This window comes from Saccopteryx bilineata, chromosome 1 (assembly GCF_036850765.1).
Source record: "Saccopteryx bilineata isolate mSacBil1 chromosome 1, mSacBil1_pri_phased_curated, whole genome shotgun sequence".
In the NCBI taxonomy this organism is placed as follows: Eukaryota; Metazoa; Chordata; class Mammalia; order Chiroptera; family Emballonuridae; genus Saccopteryx; species Saccopteryx bilineata.
In genome coordinates, this window is record NC_089490.1 from 259,435,592 (window position 1) to 259,451,200 (window position 15,609).

The 15,609-nt window shown below is 41.0% G+C and overlaps 1 protein-coding gene across 3 annotated transcripts in view; it reads right to left on the minus strand.

Moving 5' to 3' along the window:
* The window catches only part of LOC136312099 (methylcrotonoyl-CoA carboxylase beta chain, mitochondrial), an 88,486-nt gene that overhangs the window by 20,197 nt on the left and 52,680 nt on the right, over positions 1–15,609 (minus strand). The window contains exon 12 of one of the 3 annotated variants that reach the window (XM_066241555.1): positions 2,768–2,844. The exons of 1 other annotated variant lie outside the window; for it this stretch is intronic. In XM_066241555.1, the coding sequence (XP_066097652.1) occupies positions 2,768–2,844 (77 nt within the window). Of the gene's footprint in view, positions 1–2,763; positions 2,845–15,609 lie in introns of all 3 variants that reach the window. One more of the 3 variants, XM_066241565.1, reaches the window with a different exon arrangement.

The following is a 15,609-nucleotide window of genomic DNA, read 5'->3' on the forward strand; positions in this document are numbered from 1 at the left end:
GTTCCTGAGTCTCTCTCTTCTTCTCTCTGTAATATTTCTAGTCACCAGTCTTCAGTATCACTGATTATCTCCTCTATCTGGCCTGTTCTATTAGCTAAACTTACTACCTCATTTTTCAGTTTATGTATTGAGTTTATTTCTGTTTGTTTCTTTTTTATAGTTTGAATCTACTTTGTGAAGTACTCTTTTTGTTCATTAATTTGTTTTTTGAGCTCATTAAATAATCTATCAGTGTTCTCTCGCATCTCACTGAGTATTTTTAGAACTTCAATTTGAATTCTCTGTCGCTTAACACCATGATTTCCATGTAATGGAGATTTTTTTTCTGGAGATTTTTTATTATGTATCTGAAGTACGTCTCTGTCTTCTGTATCCATATTTGATTTCCTCTTCCTTGATATCATTTGAGAGTGGTATTGTTAAGAACCCTAACAAGAGCCCTGGCCGGTTGGCTCAGTGGTAGAGTGTTGGCCTGGCGTGTAGGAGTCCTGGGTTCGATTCCCGGCCAGGGCACATAGGAGAAGCGCCCATCTGCTTCTCCACCCCTCCCCCTCTCCTTCCTCTCTGTCTCTCTCTTCCCCTCCCACAGCCAAGGCTTCATTGGAGCAAAGTTGGCCTGGGCGCTGAGGATGGCTCCATGGTCTCTGCCTCAGGTGCTAGAATGGCTCTGGTTACAACAGAGCGATGCCCCGGATGGGCAGAGCATTGCCCCCTGGTGGGCATGCCGGGTGGATCCCAGTCGGGCGCATGCGGGAGTCTGTCTGACTGCCTCCCCATTTCCAACTTCAGAAAAATACAAAAAAAAAAAAAAAAAAAAGAAGAACCCTAACAAGAGGCAACTAAAAATTGAAAAATAAAAACTGAAAAAATGCAATGAAAAAATAATTCTAAAAATAAGTAGGAAAAAGAAACTACAGAAAACAATGAGCAAGAACCAAGAAAAAAAGGAAAAAAGAATATAAAAAACACCACAAAAAAGAGTAAAATATATAAAAATTTGAAGAAAAATGATGTTAATCTGAGAAAGAGAAAAAAGTAAAGGAAGAAAAGGGAAAAAAGAAAAAAGAGTAAAAGAAAAGGTATCAAAAATAAAACACTAAAAGTAAGAATAAAAATTATAAAAACTAAGAATAATAAAATTCAAATGAGAAAAAAAGAAAGAAAATTAAAAAGACAAAAAACAAGAAAATGAATATTTTTTTCAGTTTTGAAAGGTTACTTTTTTCTTTTTCCAGTAGTTGTCACTGTATTAAAGTTTTGGCTCTGTGAAATTCTTGGGCAGAACTCTGCTGAGTCATTGCTATCGTAATGATGTATGCAAGGCAACAATATCCTTGGTGGGTGGGGTGTGATGTGACAGCTTTAGTTTCAGTTTTATGGCTTTGCAACTTTATGGCTTTGCAGTCTTATGGCTCTAGCAATGGCCGTTTCAGGTCTCTGAGCACTCCTCTTCACATCTCAACAGGCCAGGGGATCAGATGCAGAGCACCTATGCCTCTCAAGGGAGAAAATACACCCAGAGTCAGCTGTTGGGGGTCAACCATGGCCAATCTTTGTACTGTGCAGGGAAAGAGGCAGGATCTGGGAGGCTGAGGGGCCACACTTTGGTCTTCTTCAACACTGCACAGTGTGGGACAAGTGCACTTTAGTGCGTGCAGGCCAAACTCTGTCGGCTAAGCGTGTGTCGAGCACTGGCAGATGACAAGCGGAACCAAGTGATGTGGGTAGATCATGGGCACCTGGCCATGTACTTGGTTGCACCCACCTTAATTCAGCTATTTCCCCTCTGCCCCTCAATCTCTCTGTCTCTCCTGGCTCAACAAAAAACCCAAGCCAAATAAACCTCCCTCCCTCAGTCCATTCGCTCCTTTGGCTTCTCTCCTTTCCAAAGCCCACTGCAAAAGTATTTTATCTTCCACCCACTTTCAACCCATCCTACCCTCAGTCCCTTTGGTGCAAAGATCTTTAAGGCGCATGCTGCATTACAGTTGCAGAATTCGTTGAAATTTTAAGAGGAGAGACCAGAAGTATCTCTCACATTGCCATTTCTCTGACGTCACTCAGGAAATTGTTTGACACAAAAATATAATTATTCCTTTCCCTGTCCTCTAAACATGTGAGTAAGGACACTCTTATAAATCATTTCCTTTATATTTTGCCCTCTATGCACAGATCCCTTTAACTCTGCTGGAAATGCTTGGCAGGTACAAAATCTCAAAGCATTTGCTCAACCTCAAATACAAGAACGCTGAAATCACAGACCTTTGGGGCTTACTTCTACAAATTAAATGTCAGACTGAGCCAGGCATAACTCCTCCATGTTTATTTGTGCCAAGCCACCAAATATAGCTAGGTAGTGTGTGCTGGCCTCAGCCTAACAGTTCCTTTATTGAAATAAATGTTGTATATATTCATTAAAAGCCATTAGTTCAGAAATGTTTAATATATTAGGAGACATTCCCTATATATACCATTAAATAAAAACAAGCAATACCTTGTCAGCATGGTCCAACAGGGAGACCATGCCTGAACTTTTACTAGTGTTCAAGATAGTTCATTATGTTCGTGTAAACCTTCACAAAAACTGTTTCAAACACTAACACACACACATACATGATCGTGTGCACACACACATTGTTCCTTTTTCCAAAGGCATCTGGTTAAATATCTTAAAGCTTTTATGCAATAAATTTTCATGCATTATTTGGTCTTGAAAATTCATGAACTTAAAAACAGAAAATCTTGAAAAATGTTCATTAGTACTTGCCTTTTTTGCAGATTCAGAAAAGAGAACTCCATTATTTCCAATGATACCAATTGGGTAGCCAAATATTCTTGCAAATCCTAAAAAAATTTGAAATTTATGTTTATGTATTTCACAAGGCTTTTAATTCATAATGAGCAGATAGATATATTTAACATTCTTTAATTTCAAATCAAAGTTTAAAATGTAGATATTCTGCCTAGGGTACAAAACAGCTCACGCCACAATTTATTTCGAAACTCTGGGTTTTTTATTTTCTTGAAATGGTTGTGTCGCATGTAATGGGACCCATTTCTCTGACTGGTTAATATGGTTAGCATAATTGCTTAGTGTGTTATCCATTCATTCATGTAACATATATCTGAGTGCTCACATGTACCAGACCTGAAGGATATTCTAAAATAAATCAAAGACCTTTAAAGGCCGAGTCCAATTGGATTGGATACCAGATGACATCAGAGCAATCACAGCGTGAGAGATACTCCTGATCACTTCGCTTGAAATTTCAACAAATTGAACAACTATAACACAGCAAAGGAACCCCAGCTGGGCTTGCAGGTGCGCCTGAAAGATCTGCGCACCAAATGGACTTGAGGTGGGATGGGGTGAAAAGGCGGGCAGAAAATAAAACTCACTCATGGTCAGCTCTGGAGGAGACAAACCCAGAAGGACTGGGGTTTTTTTTTCTCTGCTGGATATGGGTAGGAAGGAAGCTCAGGCTGTTTGAAAATACCTGAAGGGTATATAGAGGGAAACCCAGAATAACTGGGTGGTCTTCTGCTGAGAGGAGTGGTGAGACAGAGGGATGAGGGGGAGATAACCAAAGCAGCCAGAATGCAGGGTCACAGTGATGTCTGCAGCCCAAACTTGGCAGACACAGAGACAACAAAAGTGTGGACCCTAGCCTCCTAGATCTCACCTCCCTCACCTCACAGTACAAAGGGTGGCATAGACAAACCACACGGCTAGCTCTCCAGAACCACTCTCTGCCCTGAAGAACAGAGGTGCTCACCATCTGATCCCCTGGTTGTTGAGACATGGGGAGGAGTGCCCAGAGGCCTAAGATCACCATTGCTAGAGTAAGAAAGCCTAGGCCATAAACCCAAACCCCTAAAGCCCTTACAACACACACTCCCACCAACATGACTGCGGCTGCACCTATGTCATTGCAACAGCAAAATCACAGCAGAGAACAGCTCACAAACATCACAGAGCTAAAAGTTATACTACAGTGACACCTACTGGAAGAAACTTCTCAAAACCAAAATTATTCCTTTTTTTATTCATTTCTTTCTTTTCCCCTTTTTTCTTATTCTTTTCTTCTTTTTCTCTTTTGAATTTCATCCCCTTTAATTTTTATATATTTTATTTTTATTTTTGAGCTTTTTGTTTTTTTCTTCTTTCCTTGTTATAATTTTTTTTAATTTTTCCTTTTTTTGGTATTTTTTAATTTTAATTTTTCATATCTTTAGTAGTTTCTTTTGGTTAGGATTCTTAACAATACCACTGTAAAATGCCATCAAGGAAGAAGAAATCAAACATCATGGCTACAAAAGACAGAGATGTAATTCAGAAAAAACTCCATAAAATATCTCAATCACATAGAAACCTTGGAGTTAAATGATAAAGAATTGAAAATTGAAGTTCTTAAATACTCAATGAGATGAAAGAAAACACCAATAGTGAACTTAATGAGCTCATAAAACAAATTAATGAACAAAATGAATACCTCACCAAAGAGATTGAAATTTTTAAAATACTGATGACCTCAATACATGAATTGAAAACTGAAGCAGCAAGTTTAGCTAACCAGGGGTCTCAAACTCGCGGCCCGCCAAACAATTTTGTGCAGCCCGCAGACTAATCCAGGGGCTTACTTAATTTTATCCAAAATATTTTGAACTTCGTGGATTAGTCTGCGGGCCGCACAAAATTGTTCAGCAGGCCGCGAGTTTGAGACCCCTGAGCTAGATAGAGGAAAGAATCAGTGACATCAAAGACAGGCAACTAGAGATGCTACAGACAGAAGAAGAGAGAGACTCATGAATTTAAAAAAAAGAGAGAGCTGTACAAAATTGTCTCTCTCTCCATTAGAAAGACTACTATGAGAATAATGGGTATATCAGAAAAAGAAGAAAGGGAGAAGGAAATGGGGAGCCTATTCAAACAAATAATTGATGAGAACTTCCTAAGCCTATGAAAAGAATGAGAGCCTTGAATCCAAGAGGCAAACAGAACGTCGAGTTGCCTCAACCCAAACAGACCTATTCTAAGGCACATTGTAATTAAACTGTCAAAAATTGATGACAAAGAAAGAATCCTCAAGGCAGCTAGGGAAAAGAAGACCATAACATATAAAGAAAAGCCCATTAGGTTATCATCAGACTTCTCAGAAGAAATTCGACAAGCCAGAAGAGAGTGGACCCAAACATTCAAAGTACTGAAAGAGAGAAATTACCAGCCAAGAATACTATATCCATCAAAGTTATTCTTCAAATATGAAGGAGAAGTAAAAACTTTTACAGACATACAGAAGTTGAGGGAATTTATGACCAGAAAACCCCCATGGCAGGAAATACTCAAGGGGGTTATTCAACCAGATACAAAGAACAAAACAAATCAAAACTACAAGTAAAATCTCCTACAAGGTCACAATAAAAACAAGGATAATCTGTGACAACAATAACACAAAATGAGAGAAGATAAAAGATTTGTAGTAGCAAAGGAGGATGGAGTGTAGAAGCACTAAGAAAAAGGATTCTTGTATATATGAACATTTTTCTCTTAATAACCTAATGGTAACCACACACAAAAAAGTCACTACTGGCCCTGGCCAGTTGGCTCAGCAGTAGAGCGTCGGCCTGGCATGCAGGGGACCCGGGTTCGATTCCTGGCCAGGGCACATAGGAGAAGCGCCCATTTGCTTCTCCACCCCCCACCGCCCTCCTTCCTCTCTGTCTCTCTCTTCCCCTCCCGCAGCCAAGGCTCCATTGGAGCAAAGATGGCCCCGGGCGCTGGGGATGACTCGGCCTCTGCCCCAGGCGCTAGAGTGGCTCTGGTCGCGGCAGAGTGACGCCCCGGAGGGGCAGAGCATCGCCCCCTGGTGGGCAGAGCGTTGCCCCTGGTGGGCGTGCCGGGTGGATCCCGGTCGGGCGCATGCGGGAGTCTGTCTGTCTCTCCCCATTTCCAGCTTCAGAAAAATACAAAAAAAATAATAATAAATAACATCAACAAACTGAGGAGAACTGAAATTATACAAAGCATTGTTTCTGACCATAAGGCTTCAAAATTAGAATTCAACAGCAAAAAGGAAGTCAAGAAACCCACAAAAATGTGGAAATTAAAAATATTTCTAAAAAATGACTGGTCAAAGAAGAAATAAAAGCAGAAATCAAAAGATACACACACACACACATACACACAAACAAATGAAAATGACAACACAACATATCAAAATTTCTGGGATGCAGTGAAAGCATAAGAAGAAAGTTACAGGCTTATATCAAGAAACAAGAGAGGGCCCAATTAAACAACCTAACATCACATCTTTTTTTTTCTTTTTTTTTTGTATTTTTCTGAAGCTGGAAACGGGGAGAGACAGTCAGACAGACTCCCGCATGCGCCCGACCGAGATCCACCCGGCACACCCACCAGGGGGTGACACTCTGCCCCTCCAGGGCGTCGCTCTGCTGCGACCAGAGCCACTCTAGCACCTGGGGCAGAGGCCAAGGAGCCAGCCCCAGCGCCCGGGCCATCTTTGCTCCAATGGAGTCTTGCTGCAGGAGGGGAAGAGAGAGACAGAGAGGAAGGAGAGGGGGAGGGTGGAGAAGCAGATGGGCGCTTCACCTGTGTGCCCTGGCCGGGAATTGAACCTGGGACTTCTGCACGCCAGGTCGATGCTCTACCACTGAGCCAACCGGCCAGGGCTAACATCACATCTTAAGGAACTAGAAAAAGAAGAACAAAAGCAACCCAAAGTCAGAAGAAAGGAAATAGTAAAAATTAGAGCAGAGCTAAATAAAAGAGAACAAAAAGAACTATAGAAAAGATTAATAGAGCAAACAGCTAGTTCTTTGAAAAGAGCAATAAAATCAAACCACTCGCTAGACTTACTAAGGAAAAATGAGGAAGGATTCATATATACAAAATCTAAAATGAAAGAGAAGAAATTACCACAGACATCATAGATATACAAAGGATCATAGCAGAATATCATGAAAGATCATATACCACCAAATTCAACAACCTAGTGGAAATGGATAAATTCCTAGAACTATATAATCTTCCTAGACTGAGTCACAAAGAAGAAGAAAACCAAAATAGACCAACAAGCAGGGAGGAAATAGAAATAACTATAAAAAACCTCCTTAGCCTGACCTGTGGTGGCACAGTGGATAAAGTGTTGACCTGGGAACACTGAGGTCACCAGTTCAAAACCCTGGGCTTGCCTGGTCATGGCACGTATGAGAGTTGATGCTTTCTGCTCCTCTCCCTTCTCTCTCTGTCTCTCTAAAAAAAACTGAATAAAGTTAAAAATAAAATATTTAAAAAAAAACCTCCTTAAAAAAACAAAAGTCTAGGACCAGATGGCTACACTAGGGAATTCTACCAAACATTCCAAGATTTGGTACCTATCCTTCTAACGTCTTCCAAAGTATAAAAGAATAATCAACACTCCCTAACACATTTTATGATCCAACATAACTTGCATACCAAAACCCAGTAAGAACAACACAAAAAAAGAAAACTACAGACCAATATCTCTAATGAATACAGATACAAAAATGCTAAACAAAATACTAGCAAATTAAATACAACAACACATTAAAAATAATACATCACGATCAAGTGGGATTCATTCCAGGAGCACAAGGATGGTTCAACATATGGAAATCTATTAACATAATAACCACACCAACAAAACAAAGAACAAGAATCATATGGTCCTATCAATAGATGGAGAAAAGTCATTCATACGATATAACATCACTTTATGTTTAAAACACTCAGTAAAGCCTGACCAGGTGGTGGCACAGTGGATAGAGCATGGGACTGGGATGCGGAGGACCCAGGTTCGAGACCCCAAGGTCGTCAGCTTGAGCACGAGCTTATCTGGTTTGAGCAAAGCTCACCAGCTTGGACCCAAGGTTGCTGGCTTGAGCAAGGGGTTACTCGGTCTGCTGAAGGCCCACGGTCAAAGCACATATGAGAAAGCAATCAAGGAACAACTAAATTGCCACAATGAAAAACTGATGATCGATCTTCTCATCTCTCTGCCCCTATCTATCCCTCTCTCCAACTCTCGCTCTATCTCTGTAAAAAAAAAAAAAAAAGATTTAAAACACTTTAGTAAAATTGGAATAGAAGGAAAGTACCTCAACAGAATAAAGGCCCTATATGACAAACCGTCAGCTATCATACTAAATGGTGGAAAAAATGAAGGCTTTTCCTCTAAAATCAGGAACAAGACAAGGCTGCCCACTCTCTCCACTCTTATTCAACATAGTTCTGGAAGTTTTAGCCAGAGAGATCAGGCAAGAGAAAGAAATAAAAGGCATCCATATTGGGAAAGAAGAAGTAAAGGTATCACTCTTTGCAGATGACATGATCCTTTATATAGAAAACCCCAAAGACTCCACCAAAAAAGTATTAGAAACAATAAACCAATACAGTAAAGTCAGGATACAAAAGCAATATGTAGAAGTCTATTGCTTTCATATATGCCAACGATGAAACTTTAGAAAATGAACTCAAAAATAAGAATTCCTTTTACAATTGCAAAAAAAATAAAATAAAATACCTAGGAATAAACTTATCAAAGAATATGAAGGGTCTATACACTGAAAACTACAAAACACTGAAAGAAATTGAAAATGACAGAATTAAATGGAAAAATATTCCATTCCAAGTACATGGATTGGAAAAATCAACAGTTATTAAAATGATCATACTACCCAAAGCAAAATATAAATTTAATGTAATCCCCATCAAAATCCCAATGTCATTTGTTGTTGTTTTTTTGTACTTTTCTGAAGCTGGAAACGGAGAGAGACAGTCAGACAGACTCCCGCATGCGTCCGACCGGGATCCACCCGGCACGCCCACCAGGGGGCGACGCTCTGCCCACCAGGGGGTGACGCTCTGCCCACCAGGGGGCGATGCTCTGCCCCTCCGGGGCGTCGCTCTGCCGCGACCAGAGCCACTCTAGCGCCTGGGGCAGAGGCCAAGGAGCCATCCCCTGCGCCCGGGCCATCTTTGCTCCAATGGAGCCTTGGCTGCGGGAGGGGAAGAGAGAGACAGAGAGGAAGGAGGGGGTGGGGGTAGAGAAGCAAATGGGCGCTTCTCCTATGTGCCCTGGCCGGGAATCGAACCCGGGTCCCCCGCACGCCAGGCCGACGCTCTACGGCTGAGCCAACCAGCCAGGGCCCAATGTCATTTTTTAAAGAAACAGTACAAAAAATCACCAGGTTTGTATGAAAACATAAAAAAAAACCCAAATAGCCAAAGCAATCCTGGGGAAAATGAATGAAGCCAGAGGTATCAGACTACCTGACTTCAAATTATACTATAAAGCCATGATAATCAAAACAGCATAGTATTGGCATAAAAACAAACATACAGACCAATGGAACATAACTGAGGTGCCCAGAAATAAAACCACATATATATGGGTAAATCATCTTTGACAAAGGAGCCAAAACACACAATGGAGAAAAGAAAACTTCTTCAATTAATAGTGCTGGGAAAATTGGAAAGCCACATGCAAAATGAATCTTGACTACAGTTTTTCCCCCACACAAAAATAATTCAAAATGGATCAAAGACCTAAATATAAGATTCAAAACAAAATATTACATAGAAGAAAACATAGGTACGTTGGCTGTAGAGAATAATTTATAAATTTGACCTCAGAGGCAAGGGAAGTCAAGGCAAAAATAAATGAATGGGACTACATCAAACTAAAAAGCTTCTGCACAGCAAAAGAAACTGACAACAAAACAAATAGGCAGCCAGCTAAATGGGAGATAATATTTGCAAACAACAGCTCAGATAAGAGGTTAATATTTAAAACACATAAAGAACTCACAAAGCTCAGCAACAAAAAAGCCAACAGTCCAATTAAAAAATGGGGACAGGACCTAAAGAGACACTTCTCCCAAGAGGACACACAAATGACCAACAGATATATGAAAAGATGTTCATCTTCACTAGCTATTAGAGAAATGCAAATCAAAACTACAATGAGATACCATCTCACACCTGTTAGATTAGCTATTATCAACAAGACAGATAATAACAAGTGTTGGAAAGGCTGTGGAGAAAAAGGAACCGTCATTCACTGCTGGTGGGAATGTAAAGTAGTACAACCATTATGGAAGAAAGTATGGTGGTTCCTCAAAAAATTAAGATACTATTCAGCCATAAACAATGATGACATGATGATATTTACAACATGGATAGACCTTGAGAACTGAGTGAAATAAGTAAATCAGAAAAAGCTAAGAATTGTATGATTTCACACACAGGTGGGATATAAAACTGAGACTCATGGACATAGATAAAAGTGAAGTGGTTATGGGGGGGACGTGGTGAAGGGGGACATGGAAGGGGGTAGGGGCAAGGGTGTAAAGAGGGACAAATATAAGGTGACAGAAAATAATATGACTTTGGGTGATTGGGTATACAACACAACTAACAGTTCAAATGCTATAGAAATGTTTACCTGAAACCTATGTACTCTCATTGATCAATGCCACCCTGTTAAAGTTAATTTTCTAAATAAAATTTGAAAATTAAAATGCAGTCATTCCTCGCCATATCACAGTTCACTTTCTACAGTCTCACTGTATCATGGATTTTAAAATTATATATATCTAATTTTGTATCGTGAACTTTTTGCTATATTGTAGCATTCTGCAGTATATAAGTATTTTTATATATCTATTATTTTAATTACTTTAGCAGTAAAATAAGCAAAATAAGTGTGGAGAAGGCTAATAACAATGTGGGGAAGGTTTATAAGAGTGGGGGAGGGTTTATAAAGCCTTAAAATATATATAAACAATAAAATAAATATAAGGTCATTACTTCACAGATTTTCGCCTATTGTGGGGGGGTTCTGGAATGTAACCCCCGTGCCAGACCAGGTTCCACTGTAAATAAATAAAGGCCAAGTCCTCTAAAAGTCAACTTTCAAAGCTGTTGACAACTTTCAGGTAACTAGCTTGCCTGAAAATGTAATAATAGGCCCTTGAGATAAAGGATATATTCAGCAAAGGCAATTAAAAAAAAAAAATCAGAACTGGCCTGGCCAGTTGTGACACAGTGGATAGAGCATCAACCTGGAATGCTTAGGTCACCAATTCGAAGACCTGGGTTTGCCCAGTCAAGGCACATATGACAAATAATCAATTAACAACTAAAGTGAAGAAACTGTGAGTTGATACTTCTCATTCCTGCTCCACCCCTTTCTCTTCTCTATGTAAAATCAATAAATAGAATCTTTATAAAAAGCAACAAACAAACAAAAAGGAATACTGTCAAGCCTGGTGGTAACCAAGTTTAAAGTAATAAATCCAGTTAAACCTAGAAGAATGAATTATTCCCCTTTCATTTTGTTTGCATCCTTTTCTTTCTCCTTTCCAAAGTTCTGTTTGTACCTCACCACCACTTCCACTAGCACTCTAAACACCCATTCTCCACACATACACACAAGAAAGAAAGAAGAAAAAGATGAGGGAAAACATTTTCTGAGGTAGACTCTTTGGATGATTTCAGGAGGTTAAGTATTTTGTGAACCTGAAGAACTTGACTGGAGAATCCTTCCCAAGAGTTATTCTCAACAAGTCTACTTGTGACTATTTATAGATGTCAAATACCTAGAACCTAAAAGTCAACAGCGGTGCTGGTTGAAGTGGGTCAAAGACAACGCGCTACCAAAGCTCCTAGAACTGCTCTGTCTTCAAGCTTAAGCTGGACAGGCTGCTACTCAGGCACTCATGGGTAATGCCTGACATACAGCAGGTGGTCAAAAAATTAATAAGAGAGAATGTCAACCTACTGATAGCAGAACACTTAATTTTTAAAAATTTATTTTTGTTCTTTACCCTGACCTTATCTTGATTTATCATTTTAAATTATGTTTATTTAATGTGAGAAAATGAAACACTGACTAGATGGTCACCTAGATTTCCCTTGGTGTTTCAGGCCTAAAATCCCACCTAAAGCTTTACTGCACACCCTCAGAGGCACTGCCACTTACAGAGTCAATCCAGACAGGGGTGAACTTTGGGAGACGTAGCAATCCAGAGTCCTGCCCACAAAAAGAGTTAGGACTCTCTCCCCTCTCTCAGCAGTAAGGTGCTGCCCCTCACGGTATCCTGCTCTCTTTGCTATTTTAATCCCTCTTGAGCCCTGTCTGGGATCCAGGCAACACGACCTGCTACAGGTCACATGCCCCACTATAACAGGGACACCCACGAAGGGAGTGTCTTCACCAGCTTCCTAGGGGCCAAACAGGAAAGTAAAATACCCAAGAAACTACTAGGGCAGACAATTGGCCAGTGCAGAGGTAGGAGGAAATCCTTAAGAGCTGCCAGGGACACCTGATCTTCAGAAAAATTGTTCTTCCACATTCCCTTCTTCCATATGACCCCCACTGTGTCAAGCTTCCTCCTGTTCTCCCTCTCACCCTCTCATGCTCACCCATACCCTCTATTCCTCTCTCCTTCTCACTCCCTTCTCTTTCCTGAACCTTATCTGAATTCTAGTAGAGTCAAGAACAGACGGAGGAAACAGGATATATCCCCAGTGTTGTAGGGAGCAAGGTTTGAAACCCCGAAGTCGTCAAATTCAGCATGGGCTCATCTGGCTTGAGCACAGGCTCACCAGCTGGAACTCAGCGTGACTGGTTTGAGAGCAGGATCACCAACATAATCCCGAGGTCACTGGCTTGAGCAAGGGGTCACTGGGTTGGCTTGAGGAACCCCTGCAGCCAGCATCAAGGCACTTATGAGAAGCAATCAATGAACTAAAGTGTTGCAATTATGAGTTGATGCTTCTCATCTCTCTCCCTTCCTATCTCTCTCTTTCTCTAGAAAAACAAAACAAAACAAAACAAAAAAATGATGAGGACAGCCCATCCACCTTTGAGAAAAAAGCAAAAACAGCTTTGACTTGCTTTAAACTGCTGCACAATGAGGGTTATATCCTGACCTAGTAAGTGACAAATCTTGTCCATGTATCAAACAAAAATTCTTAACACTGGGGAACAAAATTTTTGTAGCATCCACAAAAACACTTGTTCTTACCTAAATCAAGTGTGCTGATCTCAAATCTGACATTAGTTTTTCTCTGTAAGCCACAATTTTTTTTGCAATTCAAGATTTTAGATTTTCATCTTATTGTAAAATTTTCAACATTTAGTTTAACATAATGAAGTAGAATGTCTTCTTGGGCATCATCTTTGTGAAAATATAACTTATATAATGCAGTAAATACACTACTACACTAAAAGATATGATTGCATCAGAACTTGTCTACAATTTTGAAATAGAACATATTTTTTTTATTTTTTTAAGATTTTATTTATTATTCAATTTCAGAGAGGAGAGAGAGAGAGAGAGAGAGAGAGAAAGGGGAGGAGCAGGAAGCATCAACTCCCATATGTGACTTGACCAGGCAAGCCCAGGGTATCGAACAGGCGACCTCAGTGTTCCAGGTCGACACTTTATCCCACTGCACCACCACAGGTCAGGCTAAATAGAACATATTAAAACACTTATTTTAATCATAAAATTTGCGCAGAACTTATTTAAGTTCTATTCAGGCAAAAATCTGCATTTGTAGCTCTTGCATTTGTGTACTTGTTGAGGACAATCTTGATTGATACTCCAGCAGTAGTCTGCTTATCACTAACAGCTCCAAGATTTTCGGGAAACTTATCAAGGTGACTGTTCAGGAAGTGAATCTTAACACTCATGTTACATCCAATGTTGCAGAAAGCCAACAGCATCCTTTGAACCAGAAGTTCATAGTTTTCTGTTTTGTTGCCAAGGAAGTTCTTTGTAACTGCCACAAAAGACTGCCATGATGCTTTCTCCTTCTTATTCATCTTCCTGGCAAATTCTTAGTCAACTATGAGGGTTTGAATTTGAGGTCCATCGAATACACCTACTTTTATCTTTTCAAAAGACACGGCAGAGGCCCTGGCCAGCTGGCTCAGTGGTAGAGTGTCGAGCTGGCGTGCAGGAGTCCCGGGTTCAATTCCCGGCCAGGGCACACAGGAGAAGTGCCCATCTGCTTCTCCACCCCTCCCCCTCTCCTTCCTCTCTGTCTCTCTCTTCCCCTCCCATAGCAGAGGTTCCACTGGAGCAAAGTTGGCCCGGGCGCTGAGGATGGCTCTGTAGCCTCTGCCTCAGGCGCTAGAATGGCTCTACTGGCAACAGAGCAACGCCCCAGATGGGTGGAGCATTGCCCCCTGGTGGGCATGCCCGGTGGATCCCGGTCGGGCACATGCGGGAGTCTGTCCGATTGCCTCACCGTTTCCAACTTCGGAAAAATACAAAAAAAAAAAAAAAAAAGGACACAGCAGGAAAAGCAAAAATAATATGTTAAAAGCATTCACTTTCTCTATTCAAAGCCTGAATAAACTGCTTCATTAAGCCAAGTGTGATGTGAAGTGGGGAAAAAATGATCCTGCCTCGATTAACTATAGGTTCATTCATTTGCATCCCTACTTCCAGAGCTTCACGTTTCGGCCACTCCTTCTGTGTCCAGTGTTTCTCCCGAGCTTGGCTGTTCCACAAACACAGAAAGCAAGGATTCTTCGTGAAACCTCTGTTTTCCTAGCAGGAAATTTACCATTTTAAGATCCACACAAATGATCCAGTTATGCTCCTCATACTTCAGAAAGTCAAGGACAATTTTTATGTCATTATAATCTTCTCGCAGATGAGTTGAATAACCAATTGGAACCGCTGCATAAACATTACCATTGTGTAGGAGAACACATCTCAGACTTCGTTTAGAGCTGTCAGGAAATAGCCTCCATTCTGTTGGACTGTAAGTGGTAACATCATCTGGCTGAGAAGACTACTGATATCATGACAGTAAACAAAGTGTTTGTCTTCGGGAAAAAAGCCCACAAAAACTTGTTCACGCTTCCTGAAATGGGATACTTTAGCTGACCAGTGAAGTACATTCTTTTCTTTTTTTTTTTTTTCGTACTTTTCTGAAGTTGGAAATAGGGAGGCAGTCAGACTCCCGCATGCGCCCGACCGGGATCCACCTGGCATGCTCACCAGGGGGCAATGCTCTGCCCATCTCGGGCTTCGCTCTGCTGCAACCAGAGTCATTCCAGGGCCTGAGGCAGAGGCCACAGAGCCATCCTCAGTGCCTGGGCCAACCCTGCTCCAATGGAGCCCTGGCTGCGGGAGGGGTTAGAGAGAGACAGAGAGGAAGGAGAGAGGGAGGGGTGGAGAAGCAGATGAGCGCTTCTCCTGTATGCCCTGGCCGGGAATCGAACCCGGGACTTCTGCACGCCAGGCCGACGCTCTACCACTGAGCCAACCGGCCAGGGCTTACATTCTTTTCTTGAAGCCTGGAGGCTAATAACTCAGCTGCTTTCTTTGACAGGCCCAAATCTCTTACTAAGTCATTCAATTCAGGTTGGCTAAATTGCTGAGGGGTTAATGACTGCTTGGCATGAGGGGTTAATGACTGCTTGGCATCAGAAGAAGACCCTTCAGATTCTACAACCATTTCCTCATGCATCTTATCAAAATACACTTGATCACCATATTCACTTTCTTCATCCTTACAAGAAATAAAACCATTGAAAACTG